Here is a 12,682-nt window from a genome sequence, read left to right as displayed (position 1 = left end):
GTGGAACTAGAACTCTTACCATTTCATATAAGTCCATCTCCTGAAGGATTTACAAATAATGTGTTGCAAATAATTGCTGAACTCTTAGGACTGTCTGAGATTAAGGAATGTTTTAAAGTTACCCCATATTTATGCAAAACAAAGCTTTCTTGAACTCTGGGCAATTTTAAAAGAATAAAAACAAACTGGTACAGGTTTGTATATTTGGCTCATAATAGATTTTCAGTAAAATAGGATGAAGACCTAAAACCTTAAAACCAATTATATGAGATTCGGTAGATGAAATGTGGAAAGAGGGACCATGAAGGGTTTTTTATAAAATATTTGAAGAATTGGAAGGTTTCATGGGGAGCAGACACAGTTTTCTATATGAGCTCACTCAGGTAGAGCAAGGACCAGTGGGTGTTAGCTCCAGTAAGATAGATTTTTTTTTTCTTTTAATTCAGTATAGTGACTTTTCTAACATTCAGAGCAATTCAAATTTACATTAGGCTAGTTGAAGAGAAAAGTTATCAAAGATCCACAATAAAACAGTAGGAAGTAGTTTTTAAAAAACTATTCCACTTATAATAGCAACAGAAAACATCAGACACACAAAAATAAATTTAACAAAAGATATGCAAGACCTCTACATGAAAATGACAAAACATTGAAGAGGGGTGTTTTAAGATCCAAAGAAATGGAGAGAGATTCCTTGTTCTTGAATTGAAAGGCTTGATATTGTGAAGATGTTCTCTCTCACCGAATTGATGTATATTCAGTGGTTTTCCCAATGTAAATCCTAGCATTTTTTTTAACAAGCAGATCCTAAAATTGGAAATGCAAAGGGGTAAGGATAGTCAAGGAGTCTTGAAGAAGACCTAGATCACAGATATCAGTACACTCATAAAATGAGAGTAATTAAAGCCTGTGGGTCGGTGTGAAGAGACCAGTGGAACAGAAGAGAATATTTGAAAACACATTTAGATTTATTTTTAAGCTGGCACTGCAGTACAGCAGGGAAAGGATGGTTGGTCTTTTTCATTAAATCATGGTTGGGCAATTAGAAATCCATGTGGAAAAAAACCATGAATATTGATCTTTACCTCATACCATAATAAAAATAAATTTCAGATGGATTGTGACCTCAACGTGAAAGGTAAAACATAAAGTGTTCAGAGGAAAACAGAGGAGGCTATCTTCAGGACCTTGGGGTGAGCAAAGATTTCTTCAAAAGTACTATCCCTAAAAGAAAAAATTAATAAATTTTACTACAATTAAGAACTTCTGTTTATCAAAAGACCTTTTTAAGAGAGTAAAAAGAAGACACAGAGTGGGAGGAGATATAAGTAATACATATTTTCAAGAAAGGATTCTTACCCAGAGTATATATATATATAGATAACTTCTACAAATCAGTTAAGAAAAAGGCAAGATGGCCTCATGGAAAAATGGGCATAAAATAGATAAGTACTTCACAAAAGAGGTTCTCCATATGACCAATGAACTTACAAAAAGATTGTCAACTTTGTCATCAGACAAATGCGGTTGTAACCACAGTATGATGCCATGACACCCGCACCAAAAGGGTTACAGTGAGCAAGATAGACAATACCACATGCTGATAAGAACATGTATGGAGCATTTGGAACACTTATGCTGTTAGTAGGTGTGTACTACACAGCTGTTTTGGAAAACGGGTGGAATTTGCTGAGACTTAATGTACACAAACGTCATAACCACAAAGTCTCACTCTTCAGTATGTATGCAACAGAAAGGCATACATATATTCAAGAAAAGATATGTACGAGAGCATGCACAGCAACACTGTCGGTCTTAGCCAAAACTTAAAAACAACTCAAATGTCCATCAGCTCCAAATTAATTGTGAAATATTCATAACAGTGAAAAACCACACAGCAAAGAGCAGGTGAGCTACAACTACATACAGCAATGTGGATGAATCACACAGACACTATTGAGAGAAAGAAGCCAGATACCAAGTTTCCATCAAACTTACAGTTCAGAACCAGGGCAAAAGAAGAGAGGGTGTTCGAAGTCAGGGAAGTGGTTTCCTTGCTGGATGGGGTGTGATTGGAGGGGGTTCTAGGTGTGCTGCCACCTTCAGTTTTTAGCTGAGCTGGTGGGCAGAGCGGAGAGTAAGTGTGGGGAGGTGCCTTCTTCTGATGGGCTTTGAGTAAGTAGTTTTCAGAAAAGATTTCCGTTCTAAAGGATCCGATCTTACGGAGATAATGATGGACAAACTCTAAGTCAAGAGTCCCAAGGAAAAAAAAAAACATTGGCTAGAAAACAGCTGTTTTAGAAGAGCAGCAGGTAAACTAGGTTTGGATTCAGAAGAACTGGCAGATAGATAGAATATTCTGTAGTTTTAACTTTGATCTTCACAAGTGAAGAATGACAAAAGCATTTGCCTTTATGCTATTTTATCTTTATTTCAATAATTTCATATCCCCTTTCAAAAAATATAAGTTGGCTATTTGAAAAATTGATGTGATTAGTAAGTAGAAATTGGAAGAACAGAACAGGGCTGAAGTAAAAGGAGAGAACAGGTATGGTAACTGCAGGGTAAACACAGCGGCTGGACTTGAGCCTGCAACTTGGCTCTTACTTTTAGGACATGCAAAGCCAAAAGGGAACCAAATATAATTTCGTAGGGTGAGAGTTATTTTCCTTGTCACTAAAGCTCGGGGGCAGATTTCTTATCTGAAGCATTAAAGAGGGAACGTTGAATGGTGTGATGATGCATGTCTTCAGTGATGGGTGATGTGGCAAACGTGTCGGTTGAACTTCAGGTTGTTTCTTATGGTGACTTTCAGTAAAGATGAACGAGAGTGTAATTATTCAATGAATGTAATGTTGAACCAATGCTTTACCTTGCTTCCATGCTACTCATTGTTTGGGGGCGACACATGGCATTGGGGGCTTTTTTGGCTGCTTTTCAGAGAGTGAATTCCTGATTGTTTCTGTCAACCAGGTGCCCGGGAAGAACCCAGCGTACAGCAGGCACAGCGGCGGTCGGCGGTCTTTCTGTCCTTTAAGTCCCCAATTCCATGTCTGCCCTTGCGTTGGGAGCAGCAGAGCAAACTTCTCCCAACTGTAGCTGGCATCCCTGCCAGTAAAGTTTCCAAATGGAGCACAGATGAGGTATATTTTATTTTCTTGGTCTGCCAGGGGCCAGACGTAGGAGTACTGGCTTAAGGAGAGGGCAACATGAATGCATGTGGGATTTAGTCTTTTTTTTCTGAAAGAGAAGAAATATTCTGAAAGAAACAATGAAAGTATAGGTTAAATATTTTGAACCTGTAGCATTTAGATTCTGGCTTCTTTTTTTTTTGGCGGTACGCGGGCCTCTCACTGTTGTGGCCTCTCCCGTTGCGGAGCACAGGCTCCGGACGCGCAGGCTCAGCGGCCATGGCTCACGGGCCCAGCCGCTCTGCGGCATGTGGGATCTTCCCAGACCGGGGCACGAACCCGTGTCCCCTGCATCGGCAGGTGGACTCTCAACCACTGTGCCACCAGGGAAGCCCCCAGCTTCTTTTTTTAAACTGGAATTTTAATCATATTTTTAACAGGTGTCAGAGTTCATACAGAGCTTACCTGGATGTGAAGAACATGGAAAGGTATTTAAAGACGAAGTAAGTATTCCACTAAACTGCAGTATGTTACTTAAGGGGGGACAAAGCACTGAATGGCAGTGAATGGTGAAATGTTCTAAATTGGCAGAGGAAGGAAGAGACGGGTTATGTTGAAACTGACAAAGTGATATCGAGTTGTCTAACAAGCAGCATTAATCAGTTGTACAAAATTGTGTTTGTATAAAATTAGATGCAAAGGAAATTGTGCCATTTTATTGATGCCCCACAGCAGTAGCACTAAGCTCATTATTTAACAAAACAAACACAAAACTTAAAAACATGCATTTATATAGTGTATAGCACAGAAAGAAACCAACGCAAGAAAGAAGCAACGTTTCATTTTTAACAAAGTAAAATTAGTTCCCATTATTTTATTTTCAAACATCATTTTAACACCAAAATTAACTTCATTTGATGCTGATAGTTAATATTACCATTATTGCTAAAACAGTCCCTTAGATCTTATATATTTCTCAATGATATTTATTCTAACTGATATTCATTACATCTATTACCGTCTGCTGTTGGAAGATGATTTTATTAGTTGTTTTCATCTGCCTGTCCAAAACTTCAATTATAAGGGATGATTAATAATGATACCACCTCTAGTGAGCATTAGGACAAAAAGGAATTCTACTTCTAACTACACTAGAAGCAGGAGACTCTTTTCACTAGAGACCTTTAAAAATAAGCCACTTGCCTGTCATCTCCTCCAAGCAGACCAGTCAGTTATCACCCTGATCTCAGAAGGTACAATGAGGACTAAGTCGTCTGAGAAGGCTTTGTCCAGCATCTGCTGTCTGCAGCTGTAAGATACCTTGTTTGCTCCTATGCTCAGCCTCCACTGTTCAAATAGCACACTTTCAGTTAAGAGTGTGCAAGAGTGTGCAAGAGTGTCGGCACAGCCAAGAATTGAGCCGCCGGTCGCCAGTGTCATTATACCGTTAGGTATCATTTATGCTTTATGTGGGTGCCTGTTAAAATGCACAAGGATCTGATTGTCATCAGCCCTTTTCTGATTTATGGTCTTACTTTCAGAAATGTTCTCTCTTCTTTCTAGTTGAAGGTCAAATTAAAGGATTTGCAGTTATTCAGATTTTGAGTTTCTTAAAGCCCAGGTCCCAGGTGTCTTTGTGGGTTACTCTCAGTCGATTTTCGATCCCTGAGCAGACTTAGATTCCTGCAGGGAGCTGTTGCTCTTTCTTTGAAAGAGCCATGTAGTAACATTACCTTTGAAAATGATGAAACAATTTTAAAAATAAATTTCTAGCACATCTATTTTATAAATTCTACTTTTGCTTCTGTTGATATCTAGCCAATCCATATAGATTTGCTCTGTTATTTAGGTTAAGTAAGATTCAAATTCAAATGATATGTTATTTCTTTGAATAACTTTTTTCTTCATATTATCTTTGGAGACACTCCCCAGGCACCTAATATCCTCAAAGACAGAGCCTTCTTTTGAAGAATGAGGCGATGAATGTTCTCTGTCAACATGTATCATTCATATGTTCATTCCACTATTCATTCACCCTGTGAAATCTTGTTAAATTCCTACCATTTGTATGATACTCCATGTAATGCTCTAGTAAGAGGGTTAATTCAGAGATAATAGGACATGATCCTTGCTCTCACATGTCTCACCAGGTCAGCAGGCGTGGGTTTTGAGTCCTAGATGAAAATGAGAAAACAAATCTAGCTAAAGTCTTGTAAGTCATCTCTGAAAGGCAAAGTGCAGGTGTGGGCTATTATTTGAAACCATCCCAGATGACTCCTTCTCTTACATACTCCGCATTTAATCTGTTGAAAACCCTATTGGATGTATTTTGAAAGCATTTAAGGGTCCCAGCTCCCTCTCCCCCCTCCACTGCTACGTGTGGTCAGAGCCACCATCCTCTCCTGCCTGGATTAAAGCAATAACCTCCTAGCCGGGCTCCCCGCTTCTATTTCTGCTCCTCTATGATCTTTTTTTTAAAATAGTATTTTATTTATTTATTTTATTTTTGGCTGTGTTGGGTCTTCGTTGCTGCGCGCGGGCTTTCTCTGGTTGTGGCGAGCGGGGGCAACTCTTTGTTGCGGTGCGCGGGCTTCTCATTGCAGTGGCTTCTCTTGTTGCGGAGCATGGGCTCTAGGCATGTGGGCTTCAGTAGTTGTGACTCGCAGGCTCTAGAGCACAGGCTTAGTAGTTGTGGCTCTTGGGCTCTAGAGTGCAGGCTCAGTAGTTGTGGCTCTTGGACTCTAGAGCACAGGCTCAGTAGTTGTGGTGCACGGGCTCAGTAGTTGTGGCTCGCAGGCTCTAGAGCGCAGGCTCAGTAGTTGTGGCTCTTGGGCTCTAGAGCGCAGGCTCAGTATTTGTGGCGCACGGGCTTAGTTGCTCCGCAGCATGTGAGATCTTCCCAGACCAGGGCTCGAACCCGTGTCCCCTGCATTAGCACTGCACTACCAGGGAAGTCCCTGCTCCTCTGTAATTTATTTCCAGCATAGCTGGGCTGATTCTGCTACAAGATAAAGTCAAATCATGTCACTCCTCTGTTCAGGTCTTTCCAGTAGTTAAATCAGAGCAAAAGCCAAGAGCCTCACAAGGGCGACAGTCTGACACCCCATCACCTCTCTCACCGCCTGACCTCTTCGTCCACTCTGTCCCCTGCTTGCACTGTTCCACACACAGACCTCCTTGCCATTCCTCAGATTATCCAGGTACACTCTGGCTCCCCCCTCTGCCTGGGATGCTCTTTCTCTAGGTGCTCACGTAGCTTACTCCACTTCTCAATATCCTATCCTGACTATCCTCCTTCAATCTGCCACCTGCCACCACACATCCATCCTGGCCCTACTGTCCACTCATCTCCCCGACTCGCAGTTTTTTCATACCACTAATCACCTTTTAGAATTAGTTACTAATTAATTTGCTTATTATGGTTTTTCTTAGAGTCTGTCTCCTACTACTAAAATGTAAACTCTACAAGGAGTTTTTATTTGTTAGTTTTGTTTTTATCTGTTTTAGTCTGAGCTATATGCCCAGGCCCAAGAATAATATCTAGACTCTAATGGGTATTTAATAAGTTTCTGTTGAATGAATAGACTCATACCTTTACACTCTGAGAAAGACATTCAAAGAGCATATCGCTGTGATTTGCAGAGTTACAACACTGGAAAAGAACCATGAGTGCACAGTGGAAAGAGCAATGAAATGGAAGGCAAGAACCCCAAATTCCAAATCCTCCTTCAGAGTTTTGGGCCTTTAGCAAGATACTTAATCTCTGGAGCTAGACCAGTTTATATACATTACAAAAGCGTAAACCAAAAATAAACGCAGCAATCCATTGCAGTAATTACTGTTTTCAGAAAGTACTTTCTTAAATTATTTACTTCTTTCCAGTTGAGGCTTATCCTTATGGCTACACATCAGAGCAGCTTGTATGTAATATACTAAAGTTTGGCTCTAGCCTCAAGATGACTTTTTTCTTCCCAGGTTAGCTTTAAAAATAATAATCTACCAAAACTTATCCTTCTCATCCCACTCCTAGCTTTTAGACTCCAGCCTCGTTCTCTGCATGTTCCTTTTCATCAGTCATCTGTCACTTTAAATTCTTACTTAGTCCCAGAAGAAGACTCAGTAGGGCCCAAGGTTATAATAAACCATTCACTCTTTGTAGTGAGCTCCCTGGGAACCCAGTAGGTTGACATTTTAGTTAATGTCTTAGACGACTTCTATCAGACCCTTCATTCTACCAAGGTCTGTCTGGGTTGAGTAAAGTGTTAGTAGATCTGCCTCTCTGCTTGGACTTGTTTATCAGAGACCTGTCACAGCACAAGCAAATGAGACCAAAGCAAATGTTTCCAAAAAACAATAGAACATTTCTTGTAGCTGCCACTTAACTTGTCTTACACTTAGAAATTAACACTGCAGTGTCTTTACTTCTAGTTTATGACAGCAGGGTGTTTCCTTGCTGAAAATTAGCAAACTTTTTCCACATGATTGTTACTTAAAGTTGTATAAGATGACTCTTGTTCTTACTGATTAAGCATATAAGCAATTTAGATTTACACGTTTTTATTTTTAGAGGAAAGAGGAAAATTTCAAGAAACGGCAACTTAATTACATTAGGCTTTATTTAGTGAACTGCTGACAGAATTTATAGTAGTATTTGTTTGCTAGGGCTGCTGTAACAAAATACCATAAACCAGTAGCTTGAACAGCAGAAATGTAATGCCTCCTAATTCTGGAGGCTAGAAATCTGAACACAAGAAATGATGGCGTTGGCAAGTAGCTTCCTTCAAGGTCTGTGAGGAAAGGAGCTGCTCCAGGCCTCTCTTTGTGGCTTGCAGATGGTGTTCTCTTGTTGTCTTCTATGTGTGTCTGTGTCACAATTTCCCCTTTTTATAAGAACACCAGTCATCTTGCATTAGGGACCCACCCTACTCTAGTATGACCTCATCTTAACTAATTACATCTGCAGTGACCCTGTTTCCAAATAAGGTCACATTCTAAGGTTATTGGAGGTTAGCACTCCAACATAGGCATTTGGGAGGAACACAGTTCAGCCCCTAATAGTACACTGCTGTCAAGGTTTCTAATGTCCTCCAAGGCAGAGAGCAAAAGTGTATTTTACTTTTTGTACAAAATGAGAAGACTGAAAGAGAAGTGAATTAATTTTTTTAAGATGGCGGACTCCCCAAGAGCTGAAAATCATACAAAAAGACGACTACTCCTTTGCTCTACCCACTGAACCAGACATCATCTTCACAGAGTTGTATCTTTGAACCTCATAGTATCCTATTCTGTAGAAATGTAGACTTTTAGTCTTAGAAGGGAACCAGAGAGAGGAAGGATGCTTCTTACCGTTACCCAAGTAGTAGAAGAACCAGCCTAGAGTGTACACCTCTTCCCACCAGGCTTACATTCCTTCAGCTATACTGGTGGTTGCCATTGTTGGTTGTTAGTAATTCCTTTTCTTCTGTATTTGAAAAATAACTGTGGCTACTCTAAAAATGAATGTTATCACTGATTTTCTTTTCTTCGTGGTGGAAGGCATGTAGCCGATGTGTTTGCCTGAATTCCTTTGTTTATCCACAAGTATTTATGTACTTATTCTCATCTCTCATTTTAAAACCTGCCCTGATAAGGACTGGATTTGAGGCACCCTGGATTTTCCCAAATTATTCTTGACTCAGCGCCTACGTCAGAATAATCACAGAAAGATACGAGCTCCTTCCACTTTCCTATGAGCTGATTCTTCAGATGAATGAACTTGACTTTGTTCCCAGTCCACATTTGGGGGTGTTGTTGTAGATAAGAAAGGTCCACTTATGAGGAACTGTTGTTTGTACACATGAACTGCCCATCTGTGCCGTTTTAGTGTTACTGTGTAGAAGAGAGCTGATAATTGAACCTTGAATATGTCCCATAACCCTACATCCGATTAACTCACAATCTTTTGTGTTTTTCCTCCCATTTTAGCAAATTGATGGAGAAGCATTTCTGCTTATGACCCAGACAGACATTGTGAAAATTATGAGCATTAAGTTGGGCCCTGCCCTCAAAATTTTCAATTCTATCCTGATGTTCAAAGCCGCAGAGAAGAACTCCCACAATGAACTTTGAAGGTGGTGAATTTTGAGCACCATCAGCTTTCTGCTTTAAAGCTCATGTTTTACTCAAAGCACAAAGACAGCAGTAACTCCTAAGCGAGAAGTCTCCAAAACTCTAAAGAGCAATGCTGTCAGATTATTTATATTCCTTAAGAGACAATATATACGAATTCTTACGAAAGTGCTTGAGCTTTTAACCAGGTACTGTCTAACAACAGTACAACAGTCGTCTTTCGGTTCTGTTCACTGAGCTAAATTTATCTTTGTAAATCTTTTTGAGGCTGGGGGGTGGGAGGGAAGGGGGACTTCATTAATTATTTATGGAAAAAGCGGGGGTGGGGGAGGGCAGAGTAAGAACTTTTGGCATTTTGTAAACATTGTTGAATTCTCTTTCATGTACACTGTTTCTTTTTCAACACTTTCAGGAACCTTTTTATATAATCAAACTTCAACTTAAACCAAATTTGTGAAAACCTGGCTAACTTTAGCCAGTGGGACTGTTATCTGTCTTGTTAATTCTGTGCCATATTTTGAATTGCAACATTATGCTAAGTATAACTTTGCAAGTCATGATATTGCCTAACTGCTTGTCATAATTTGTTGGGGCTGAATAGTTGTAAAAATTACCTTTCTTTAAATCAGTGTTTTTACTTTTGCACGCAATTATGAAATGTTAAACAAATTACTTTTCACCAGCATCTTGACTTAATTACCAAAAACATGTATATAAATAATGGAATTGAAAAATAAAATATATAAACATAAATAAATTAGGTGATGTATTTGAATGACATCAGTCTCATACATCGTGGTGCCCTGTGTGTTTACAGGACTCCAGTGATATCAAAGGAGTATGCAGTTATATTGGGGGGCTGTTTGTATGATCTTAAACTATTTATGAGATGATCTTGAGCTTCTAATTGTCATTGAAATAACTGGTGCTCTTCAGAGATGAAGGGCTCATTCTATTGATATAAACACTAACCTGGAAAGAGCTCTGTCTCAGACCTTGCAGTGTCCTTCAAACCCAAAGGTTTTTTTTAGGATTGGCTGAAGAGAGAGTGTATAGATTTTACCCAAGAGGCAAGATTTGAGGGAGCAGCGCCAGTCAACACAAAGATTCTAAATGCTCACAGATGAGGGAGGCGACCTTCCCAGAGCAGTTATTCAAGGAGCTCTGTTTTGGAGAGACTCTTTTCTCCTCAGTATAGAAGCATACAGATGCACTTTAAATGAAAGCCCTTGATGACCTATAAACTGATAGCTGGTAGTGTTACTTTTGCAAGAATGCATCTCCAACGCAAAAGGTAAATTATTTTATCAGCCTATGTATGTAACTTTTAATTCCAGGATTGGATATTTATTTAAGAACTATTTTAAAAGTAGAAAGTAAGTTTGTAGCATGTTGTCTGAATTCTGGGGAAAGGTCCACCTCTTTCCTTAGTTGCTTTCATTTTTTCTCATGTAGGATTCCCTTAATATTCCCCCCTGCATTGGAAGTCTATGAGTGGTCCTTTGCTTTTGTCATAATTCAAGGTAAAACAGGGCCCATGACCCCCCCACTTCATTTCTTTGCATAAATCTGCTTTAAAAAAAGTTTTTTGTTGTTAGTTCTTTTCTCCTTTTTTGTTCAGAATTTGTACATTCAAGTTGCACTTGTTATACCTGACATGAATTAAATAAAATCTTAATTGCAGATACTTTTTTATATATGTATGATTCTTAAGAAACCTTGTCAGATAGGAGGGGCGTATGAGAGCAGGAACAATATCAAACATATGGGCACTAGATACCTGTGTAATGAATGAATCTGTAGGATTTGGAATTGTTTGTCAAACTATGTCCCAGATGATGTGAAGAGTGACAAAAAGGGAAAAAAATCAATTTTATGGTTACGTCAAGTAGGATTCACACGCATTGAGAACTTTTCCCTTCTAGTTTAAAGCACATATTGGAACAGAGGAGCCTTTTAAATCTTACTGAAAACATCTACTCATTCTAAGAAGCATGTTGTTGTATGTTAGAGGCAAGGCATTAAGCATCCCTATTAGGGTGGAAGAGTCTTCCACAAGAAGAGGAAACCTTTCACCATTCCATCCCTGGGATATAGTCTAAGTATAGTCTAAGTTTTAACAGAGGAAACAGGGAGCCGTGATGACAGGGAGGTCCCTGAAATGAGAGAAGCAGGCTTGGAGTAAGACAAAAGGGAGGGATGGGGAATGTGGAACTTGACAGAACCTTCCCATCTCTAAAGGCATTTTAAAAAATTACAAACACTCTGCAAGCCAAAGGAGTCCGTCCTGTCTACCGGTTGAAATATTACCCCAGGTTGCTATTTTGCAACTTGTAGATTCAGTGGACTCAGCTTCCAAAGAAAATAGGATTAGGTTGGTCAAGAAATATTGAATATTTGCCAAGTGGCATGGCCATGCTGTCCACTGGAGACAGATACACCATTGAAAGAGACAATAAAGCTCATGGTCAGCACATGTCTGAGCCAAACTTCACTGCAGTTACCTTGCAGCTCCACCCCTATCTCTCCGCCCCCCCACCCCCACCCCCGGCCCAAAGGAACAAAGAGAGGCTTTCTTTCAAGGCTAACCCTAAAAAGAAAGATGATACAAATGAACTTATTTACAAAACAGAAACAGACTCACAGACTTAGAAAACAAACTTACGGTTACCAAAGGAGAAAGGTGGGGGGAGGGATAAATTGGGAGTTTGGGATTGACATATACACACTACCATATATAAAATAGATAATCAACAAGGACCTCCTGTATAGCACAGGGAACTCTACTCAATATTCTGTAATAACCTAAATGGGAAAAGAATTTGAAAAAGAATAGATGCATGTATATGTGTAACTGAATCACTTTGAGGTACACCTGAAACTAACACAACATTGTTACAACTGTGTTACAACATTGTTACAAGAAAAAAAGAAGCCAGCCATAGAGACTGTGGACCTCCAAGGGAAAGGACTCTTTAAGAACTTGGTAAATTCATTTGGGAGGAGTAAGATTTTGAAATTTAAAAAAACAGGAGGGGGAGTGTAAGCTGGGACGAAGTGAGAGTGGCATGGACATATATACACTACCAAACGTAAAACAGATATAGCTAGTGGGAAGCAGCCGCATAGCCCAGGGAGATCAGCTCGGTGCTTTGTGACCACCTAGAGGGGTGGGATAGGGAGGGTGGGAAGGAGACGCAAGAGGGAAGAGATACGGGGATATATGTATATGTATAGCTGATTCACTTTGTTATAAAGCAGAAACTAACACACCAGTGTAAAGCAATTATACTCCAATAAAGATGGTTTAAAAAAAACACAAAAAACGGGAGTGGGGAGAGAATAATTGGAGGAAATAAAAGAAACTTTTTTTTGTAAGGAGCTAAAGGCACATTGTAGTGAAAGGGAAGAAATGGAAACTGTAGAATTGGGACTAGTTATTC

At 39.6% G+C, this 12,682-nt stretch overlaps 1 protein-coding gene across 11 annotated transcripts in view; it reads left to right on the top strand.

The window, feature by feature from the left end:
• L3MBTL3 (L3MBTL histone methyl-lysine binding protein 3) overlaps positions 1-10,926 on the top strand; it is a 120,745-nt gene extending 109,819 nt beyond the window's left edge. For 10 of the 11 annotated variants that reach the window (XM_027086643.1, XM_027086679.1, XM_027086689.1 and 7 more), the window contains 3 exons: positions 2,974-3,143; positions 3,572-3,634; positions 9,096-10,926. In XM_027086643.1, coding sequence (XP_026942444.1) covers positions 2,974-3,143; positions 3,572-3,634; positions 9,096-9,239 — 377 coding nt within the window. In that variant the 3' untranslated portion in view covers positions 9,240-10,926. The remainder of the gene's footprint in view (positions 1-2,973; positions 3,144-3,571; positions 3,635-9,095) is intronic. The other variant, XM_027086729.1, reaches the window with a different exon arrangement.
• Positions 10,927-12,682: the final 1,756 nt, after the last annotated feature.

This window comes from Aethalodelphis obliquidens, unplaced genomic scaffold (assembly GCF_003676395.1).
Source record: "Aethalodelphis obliquidens isolate GAN/ISIS:26980383/991018 unplaced genomic scaffold, ASM367639v1 scaffold3, whole genome shotgun sequence".
In the NCBI taxonomy this organism is placed as follows: domain Eukaryota; kingdom Metazoa; phylum Chordata; class Mammalia; order Artiodactyla; family Delphinidae; genus Aethalodelphis; species Aethalodelphis obliquidens.
The sequence above is the reverse complement of the archived record's forward strand: the minus strand, read 5'-3'. Positions and strand labels throughout refer to the sequence as shown.